The 9,520-nt window shown below is 41.7% G+C and overlaps 2 protein-coding genes across 2 annotated transcripts; one reads left to right on the plus strand and one right to left on the minus strand.

Moving 5' to 3' along the window:
- Nucleotides 1-2: 2 nt before the first annotated feature.
- Nucleotides 3-2,078, minus strand: nabp2 (nucleic acid binding protein 2; the record flags this gene model as incomplete). The annotated part of the gene is made up of 6 exons (XM_031567184.1): nt 1,912-2,078; nt 1,276-1,416; nt 933-1,071; nt 750-821; nt 265-340; nt 3-110 (listed from the first exon to the last, which is right to left on the minus strand). Coding segments are annotated over exons 2-6 (474 nt in total), but the record flags the coding sequence as incomplete, so codon positions are not given.
- Nucleotides 2,079-2,138: 60 nt separating this feature from the next.
- On the plus strand, nt 2,139-9,194 carry LOC105897930 (E3 ubiquitin-protein ligase NRDP1). Its single transcript, XM_012824924.3, has 6 exons — nt 2,139-2,416; nt 3,211-3,325; nt 5,061-5,332; nt 5,629-5,764; nt 6,037-6,140; nt 6,411-9,194. Exons 2-6 carry the CDS (start codon nt 3,236-3,238, stop codon nt 6,763-6,765), a joined length of 957 nt encoding a protein of 318 aa, XP_012680378.1. The 5' UTR covers nt 2,139-2,416; nt 3,211-3,235; the 3' UTR covers nt 6,766-9,194.
- The last annotated feature ends 326 nt before the right edge of the window (nt 9,195-9,520 follow it).

The raw sequence follows: 9,520 nt of genomic DNA on the forward strand, positions 1-9,520 counted from the left end.
CTGTTGGTTCCACTGTTGGTTCCACTGTTGGTTCCACTGTTGTTCCCACTGTTGTTCCCACTGTTGGTTCCACTGTTGTTCCCACTGTTGTTCCCATTGTCATTTAAGCCCTGGTGAAAAGAGCAACTTTGAACAATGACACGGATGGCTACACTTAGCTAACACTGAACTGTACACATTAGAGTAAAGCTTTAGATCATCCACACAAGAAGTGAAACCATGATAAGGACAGATGAAAAGGAACACAGGAATGATCTCTCTTACCACTTTGTTGTTTTGGGCAAGGTACTCAGGATTAGGTTCGCTGAAGTTTGGCACCTCTGAGTAAACCATACAGAACCTGCAATAGCCCAGGTGCATGTTACCGACCTCAGGCCATAGTTTGAGTACAAATCATGTCACGTTGTTAAAACCCTTTCCGATGTAACTGGACAATGGCTGTTCATGACCCTCTGACCTACTGAGAATTTCAAATTATATATGCACGGTATATCTTAATGTGACAAGACATTTTTGTAAATTCAGTCAAATTACATATATATTTCAAAAGAATAGTGATTTCTGAAAGATTCTTTGTTTTCAATATGAAATTAATTGCAGTAAAATCTATTATCATTTCAGTGGTGTAAACTCTAAAATAGCTACATTTCTGTTGACATTGTGTTGCACTGCAATTTTGTTTTTGTGTACAATGTGTAGCATTGTGTTGACACTTTGCATTTCAAGTATTCCACATGCAATCAGCTTACTCTCCAATCTTCTGCAACTCTCCTCCTCTTCCAGTGTAGAGCGTTAGGCAGCCTTTGAAAATAGAGGCATAGCTGGAAGCAAGCACACATACACACATCACTCCTTACGTCAATACAAAAGACTGAGATGAAATTTCGCACAGCATTTGAACCATTGAATCTCTGAAACAGTCTTACTCTCACCCTTTAGTAAGTTTGATGATGTCGCCTGTCTGAATGAGTCCTCCCACCTCATCCCAAACAGAGATGCTGATGCTGCCTGTCTTATCGGCCACCTTACAGGTACGCACTTCATGGCCATCTTTAGTTTTGGTTACACGTCCTATAAAATTATAGGTGTGACTCTTTAACACATTGCTACTTACTACTTTATGCACAGTATTTATGAGCATACGGCATGCACAGAGTGAATGCCTTACAGCATGCAAATTAATCAAAATGGTAACAAAAATGTATTTACTGAACCTAGCAATCAATAAAGAATAAAATGCGACAATATGCATAAGACGACAACCCAAACAAGTACCTGTTTCCAATACAATAAAATGTACGTTTAGGTTTTTTAGTCCTGGCTTGATGTCTTTGACGAAGGTCTCGGTTGTCATGTTTGCAGAACAACATTTAAGTTCTAGAGATGACAGAGGTTGTGGTCAAGTTCCCGCCAAACCTTCGAAAAATAAGGGAAACAGTATTTCTCAAAGGTTGCAACACATTAAATGGTCACTGCCAAGCAACGCATTCAAATAGTACAACTTTGACAGAACTGACTTGCTTGTACATCAGGACAACTGGCTTAGCTGCTAACTAGTTCAATTTGTTTTGACATAGCTAGCAAATGCTATTGGCAATGTCAAATTGCTGGTTAGCTACACATATTTGAATATCGTATTCGTATTTTGATACCCGTTAATAGTAAAACAAAAATTATATTGGTGATAGCATTCTAACATGTTCGGGAATACCCGTGCACCTTTCATGTCATAGGCTGATGTTTGCAAACTGGGTTTGAATTACCTAGTAACGTTTGCATTCACTACTATGCTAGCGATTGGAACCTGTTAGCTAGCTAGGCAGAAAGCAGGCTAGCACCAATTGCTGTGCAAAGAGCTGAAGCAATTTATCTAGCTAAAACGTTCAATCGTAAGAGTAAAAATACACTCACTTCCTTGAGGTCAATGGTACATTTTAACCTACTCGTACAGTTAGTGGAAGATATCCAAAGTAATTCTTGTTTTACAGTGCGTTGATGAAATCATGTTTATTCTTTTTTCATAGCATAAATAATGTTACACTACCGGAAACATCTGGCAGAAGACTTCCTCTGGTCAAACCAAATGTCCATCAAAGGTATTACCCAACCAAAATGGTTCAAGCTGATCATGTGTTTAGGGACGTGTGCATAAGTGTTAAGCAAACAGGAAGGATAGACGCATAACGGGATAACTTTGGAAACAGGCTAGTAAAGAAAGCCTACGAGGCTTGGATTTTCAGTCAACATTAAATGTCAACAGCATACACAAAGGAGCTTGACTCCCTGGCAATTTGGTTTTAGCGCCGTCTCCGACTACTTTGTTTATGACAACCAATTACTGCCTCCAAGTATGCAGATGAGGCAATTTTTGATACAGACAGTGGCTAACTCAAAAACACCAACTACACGAGTTAAGGTAAGACATGGTTTAAACTTTGACCATAAATTGCATAATCAGATTGCCAGTATTAGCTAATTCTGCCAGTATTAGCTAATTCTGCTGATCTATCAGGTCAGGGAATAATGTGACAAACGTTTGAACCGTGATATGAAATGGCTAACCCTATCTGTACTCTGACTTTATTGTCATCCTTTCTGTGGCGGTTAAGTAAGGTTTGAAAGAAACAGAAGTATCTTTTCTTCTAAAAACACTTATATTCAAAACGATATTGAAATGACGATCGTTTTTATCATTACAATAAATGCTGTGGAAGCTGTAACGCTAGGCCTACCAGAAATGAGCTTGTCAATATCGTAGATCTTTGACAGAGAAAGATACATCGTATTATACCATTTGGACCATCAGTACCATCAGTCACGTGGAGTGTCTTGGGTGATGATGAAAAGATTAGTGATGGCCCTTCAGAAAATGTAAATACATTGACATCAGATCAGAAAACTACTACAGCATACAAATCATGTGTGGTAGATTTTTAGATAAATGAACACACACATACATTAATGAAGGTGTTTGATATTCAGGTTAAAAACCATGAATAGAGTAAGGCACGTTTCAGATATATTTACATGTCCTTTGCCTTCTGTTTTGCTGAATCTGAATTCATTTGTGCCATAGAGGAATCAGACTGCATATACTCATGCACTGTCCACACATTAAATCGTAGTCACATTAAATCGCCACCAGTGTAAACGATCTCCTGATTTTTCTTTGCTTTCAAATAATAATGTGTTCGGTATCTGTCTTCCTAGGCTGTGGCAGCCCAAGTGATGTGCCATGGGTTACGACACTAGCCGCTTCGAGGGGCATGTAGATGAAGACCTGTTGTGCCCTATCTGTAGTGGCGTACTGGAGGAGCCTGTGCAGGTATAGCCCCTTTCTACCTCCCTGCCCTGCCTCTGTCCCCTTCCAGATGTCCCTTTCCAGATGTCCCTCTGATCTCAGTGTGCAAAGGAACTCAAAACACACAGGCTTTACATGTACAGACAGTCATAGTTGGTATTTTGAGCAGAACTTTATTTTAATTGTATTTGTACTTCAAGATCATTTTGGGTAGCAAGATTATACACATTGATGATATTGATATACTTAAAATGCTCTAATTATTATATGGCCATTCTATCTGTTTCCTTAGAGTTGTGATGCCTCCTGTGTGAATAAAGCAGAATGGAATGAATTCCCCTTTAAACACAGACACCTGCTTGTGCGGGGGAGGGGGGGGGGTTGTGATGATGATGATGTGACTCAGCATATCTTGAGCCAACTGCCAGCTGTAGGTATCTCTGTCCCACAGAGATGTTTTTCATCCCTTTCTTGGGTGTAATGTTATTCAGGTCATAATGGGTAGAGCTCTGCTTCTCAAAGCTTTTAAAAGAACGACCGGGTCATTTGACAGATGAGTAGAGTCCTCATGCAGAGGGAGAGCGAAGGAGAGGAGCGAGAAACGGGTCGTTTTTAATAGGGATGCAGTGACACAGGAAGGGAAGGGAGAGCAGAGTTGCAGAGGAAAGGAGAGGAAGAGGATGAGAAGTGGCCGACAGGGATGGCTTTTCCCTTGCAGATTTGAGTGCAGGGCTAAGTCATCCTTGAGAAGGTTGATGAGACATGTAACGGCTATCCGGATGCAAGAACTGTTTGCTCAGAAATATTTCAACAGTGATAACATCTGAAGTTCGATAGGTATGAGTAAGTAAGTGAGTGAGAGGTGAGTGTTTATGTTTGTGATTTTGTGTGCACAGGGTAATGTGTTTGTTTACGGGTGTGTATGAGCATAGGTCAAGAATTCCATCAAGTTTGATGCTATTCTTAGAGCATTAACAGTGTGTGTGCATGATCCCTTTCGTTCAAACAGTATGAGAACTTGCGCAGTGGGTTGGCAGTCATACAGGAGTCTGATTGCAGAGCACAGTCGCACTTCCCTGGGAAATCAGTGGGATGGAGTCTGGCCCCTTTATAGCTGCACTTAGGTTAATAAAGAGGAGAGTTGGTTTGTGCACATGTATATATGCTGAGTGTTATATACTGTTCTGGCATCAGCCACCACTTACAATCAATAATGCTCTAAACCTCCAGAGACAGAGGGGCACTGTGCAGAGATGGGCTGAAACTGAGACGCGCATACTGACTTTCTGCTCCAGCGCACTTCATCCGACCTTGTGTCTGTATGGGATCGCATGCGTGTGCATTTGTGCTCTGTGTGTGTCTGTGTGTGTCTCTGTGTGTGTGTGTGTGTGTGTGTGTGTGTGTGTGTTTACGTACAAATGCGTCCTTCTGCCCTTTGTGAGGGGTAGCATTGACAGATTGACAGATGTAATGCTAAGATAAGATAAATCCCTGCAGGTTTGTGAGAAACACCACACGGTGTGATCACTGCAGCACAGCAGTGCCCAAATGATTGAGTGGCAGACTGCTTGGAAGAAGACACTGAGTGATATAGGACTGACAGGCTTAGTCACCTAGAATAACAGGAGCTGCAACCTAGGGATGCTTCTACTGCAGGTTTTCTGTGGAGACCTTGCGTTTAAAAAGAAACGGGGGAAAAAAACTGTTGATGTTGCTGAAACATCACAGAAATGCCTGACTCTGGTGTCACCCTCTGCAGGCCTCAGACTGCGAGCACGCCTTCTGCAATGCCTGCATCACTCAGTGGATCTGCCAGCAGAGCACCTGCCCAGTGGATCGCTCCCAGGTCACGCTGGCTCACCTGCGGCCCGTGCCACGCATCATGCGCAACATGCTGTCCAAGCTGCTGCTGACCTGTGACAACAGTGCCTTTGGCTGCACAGCCGTGCTGCGTCTCAGCCAGCTGCGGGGGCATCTCAGGGAGTGCGAACACAACCCCAAGAGACCAGTCATGTGCGAGCGAGGCTGTGGGTAAGTAGCGTTTCATGTTTGAAGTAGGTTAGTGACCAGATCCTCAACTACTTCCCTCTTGGTTCCCCCAGACATGGACTCAGCCTAACTCTGTATGCTGGTATTGACATTGACAAGAAGATCAATATTAGTAATTAATGTCATTTGGCAGTCTGTTTAAAAGATCAAGCCCTCGTCAAGACAACACAGAGTTATCGTGTCTGATGGAAGCTCTGCTTTGTTTCCTGCTTTCAAAAGAGATCCGCCCCATTTAGTTCTCATATGTAATCCGTCTTCTTTCCATGATCTTTTTGCAGGCTGGAAATACCCAAGGATGAGGAGGCCCAACACAACTGCGTGGGACATTTGCGCTCTTTGGTCCAGCAGCAGCAAGGGAGGATCGCAGACCTTGAGAAAATGGCAGCGGAACAGAAACATCAACTGACTGAACAGGTCTGGTCCATGGCCTGTACTGCAGGGCAAATCATCTTTTTATAATGGATTAGCAGTGCAACATTACTATTAAATACTAGGTTATAGGGCAGGTAGTTATAGAACAACTTCAACCATAAATGGCATTTCTAAAACCAGGAAAGCCAAGAAACATTACTTGAAGGAAGGTAGTATATAATAGGTGGGGAGCATCTGACCCTCACACAGTCCAGCTGGAAATGTGTATTTTGTGTCCTTGCTCCTAAATCAGGATTTTTATGGTTATGTTTTAGAAACGTGATATCCGGTTACTGAAGGCCTACATGCGAGCCCTTCGCACGACAAACCCTAGCTTACAGAACCTGGAGGAGACCATTGAGTACAATGAGATTCTAGAGTGAGTATCACACCTGTTTTCGAGTGAGGGGGAAAGTTTTAAGGTGCTGTTCAGCTTCTCAGGTTCTGAGTATTCAATTCAACATTAAAGTATTTGGCTAATCTTATACTAGCAAAATAAATTGAACTTGGAAAAAACCTAAATTCTACAATAACTTACAATATATGTTTAATGTGTAATTTCCCCTGCTCCCATCTAATACTCTTTGACCCTTGTGTAGTGACCTTATTGTTAAAATGACTTGTTCTCTTTTAACACTGCCCCCTGCAGGTGGGTAGGTTCATTGCAGCCGGCCCGTGTGACCCGATGGGGAGGTATGATCTCCACACCAGACGCTGTTCTACAAGCGGTCATCAGACGCTCACTGTTAGATAGCGGCTGCCCTCCATCCATCGTTGCTGACCTAATCGAGAACGCACATGAGCGGAACTGGCCAGGTGGACTGGCCACGCTGGAAACGCGGCAGATGAACCGCCACTACTACGAACTCTATGTGGCAAAGCGCATCCCTGGGAAACAGGCAGTCGTGATATTGGCTTGTGAGAACCAACACATGGCTGAAGACATGATCCTTGAGCCTGGGCTTGTCATGGTCTTTGCTCACGGAGTGGAGGACATTTTATAGTCTGAGTGCAACAGCAATATAAGCCATCCCTTGGATGGTGAGGGTAAACTGAGCAGGGTATTAGTTTAACCTGTGTTGGAAGACACTGGAGGACAGTGTGGCCTTAGTCGCTCAGTTGATTATGTAGTTACGCTGCAAGTGTGTGGCTTAACGGCATTTGCAGTTTACCCTGTTTCTCAGCTAAACTGACTGACCTACTGGTAAATGCTCATTTTCTTTTGCCACTTATAGGCTAGAGCTGTACAGTCAACAGTTAAGGTTGCATTGGGTGAGATATTGGTTTAACAGGCTGGTGTGAAATGCAGAAGTGTTTTGTGGTTGAAGTTGCTGAAGTCCTCAGATCACTAACACATACTCTGCAACTTTTCTGTATCTGGTTAAGGTTTCTTGATGTACTTTGACACACAACTGACAACTTCTGTGCTGTGAAAAAAGCAAAAGGGTTGGAGAATTTGAAGCTGCTGTTAAACATAATCGTGTTCATCTCAAATAGCCTTTGTCTCCTAACAACAAATACGGCACTGCAAACATTAGAATACCTCACATATTTCTCACTATGTTTTTGTGTGGTTCGCACAAAAAAATGTGCAATGTTAATTGGACAAGGCAATCCAAGGGTTTGTGATTTTTTTTTAGAATAGAGGCTTGGTCATTGTTAGACAGTATACCAAAAGTGGGGATGGAAGTTGGTGTGCTGAACTTATTTTTGTTATGAAGTTTTTTTCAATGTTGGGGGCATGCATTTTCCCAGGAGTTAGAACTCATCTTAGCCAACTCCTCAGCAGCATAATCTATAATGGTAGTTCCTTGGACACAGCTTCAGCAAAGCTTGACCTGGTCTGCTTTTAGTCCTTATGTTCAATGATCAAATTTCCATTTTTAATTTTTCAATACATTCTTTTATTTTTTACAAAATGATTTACTGTAATAACTTCAGTGAAGTATTTCTTCCTCTTCTCGTTCATTGTAAGAGCCAACAAAAACAAAACGTTTTAAGCAATATAAAAGCAACATTGTGGAGTTTTGGTCTACAACTAGCGAGCTCACTACCTAAAAACATCCCAAAACCTTGTGAACACACCAAAAGCCCAGTTGGCACTGATAAGCTTGCTAACATGCTAACTGATGTCTTTTGGCCTTAGAGTTAGCAACGTGGTGCTGTAAAGGCTATTCTTGCATTTTTCGCAGGGTGTTCTGTTTCGGAACTCAGAAACGATGTAGTGCTTAGCCTGGGCGTCTAGTGGGGATGAGAGGTATGTTTATCTGTGCCCCACATGACCATAGACTATCATAAGGAATTTGAAGATGATACCAAAAGTAGGTGCCAATAAAACAGTTCCTCAAAAAAGTGGTTAATTGTTGAATAGTGTTGCTTTGATGTATTAACACACCTTTATACACAGTGAAGCAGTTTAGACTTCCCTGAAATGCAGTAGAATGTTCAGGTCTGCAGTGGTCTGATTTATTAATGGCTAACTTGTTAATGGTTTTGAAAATGTATTATTTTTATTTTAAGTGTTCTAATGGTTTGACGGTAAATGTTTAATGCATGATTAATGAATGTGGGTTTTTAAAATGGCTCTCAGGAAGTGATGAGTCACTCATCCAAGATTTTGTTTACTTATCTTCCTGCTTTCTTTGAGTGTTCTGATTGCTTTCAGTATTTTTGCTCTGTGACAGTGTTGCAAGTTGTATACAGAATATTGTATACAATATTGTATAATGTCTGTGTACCCATTGAAGAAGATATTCCCTGTAAACACTCCGATATGAATTATATTTGTGTTCTTGTGTGTATGTGTTGATATCCACCTCTACTAGGAGAGGCTAAGTTAATTACTACAGTCCAGATGTACAGCGACTGATGGATCCACAGAATTGGATCGGTCTGTGTGGCCTTAGCTCAGGTCTGAGTGTGTCCTGCCAGTAAGACCTCCTATTGAATTCTGGGATTGCAGCCATAGTGGAAAGCTCAGCAATTAAAGAGAGAAGCCAACTTATTTTTCGCAAGCTCTCCTGGTCTCCGGCACAGCTTGTGAGGTTCAGTATATCTGTACGTGCTAAGCATTGAGACATTATTTTTGTGTGAGGGTGGCTCCAGTGTTGATCTCGTACTCGGGGCCCAAACGTGGACCTAGTGGAGTATTTCATCTAATCTTTAGAAGGATTTTCAGCATATGTGTTGTACATGAAATTCTATTGAAGCAGAAACATTGGGCCTATTAACAGATAGACCTACAGAATACTTTTGTAAAGACATTGATCTTTCTCCACACTGCTCTCTGTAGCCCTATGGGCCAGTAGGTCTCTGTTTTAGAGGAAAGTCACTCAAGAATGTTTGGATGGCAGTGCATGTACAGACATACCAGTGTCGAGATTTACATTGTTGTATGTGCCGTCAGAATTAAAAGAAAAACATCAGTAGTGAATGTAGTCCCATTTTGTGCTCATATTTGAATGCACAGTCCTTTGAAATATGACGTGTAAAAAGCTGCTATCTGGGATGACTACAGAAAAATACAGAGGTCTGAATCTGAAAGTGGGTTAATGGACCGCTAACAGACACCCAGCATCGATTATTCCGCGTCAAAGCGCCGGGACATAATGTTCATGGGATTATGTCATTACTTCCGACCAAACCAATCACATTATGCCGTTTTTCAAAACAACATGCTTTTTCATTAAATTTCCAACACAATTCATTACAGCATATGAAATCAAGTCTTCTTAAATGAATTGGATAAGATTCAAGGAG

This window comes from Clupea harengus, chromosome 5 (assembly GCF_900700415.2).
Source record: "Clupea harengus chromosome 5, Ch_v2.0.2, whole genome shotgun sequence".
NCBI classification, from domain to species: Eukaryota; Metazoa; Chordata; class Actinopteri; order Clupeiformes; family Clupeidae; genus Clupea; species Clupea harengus.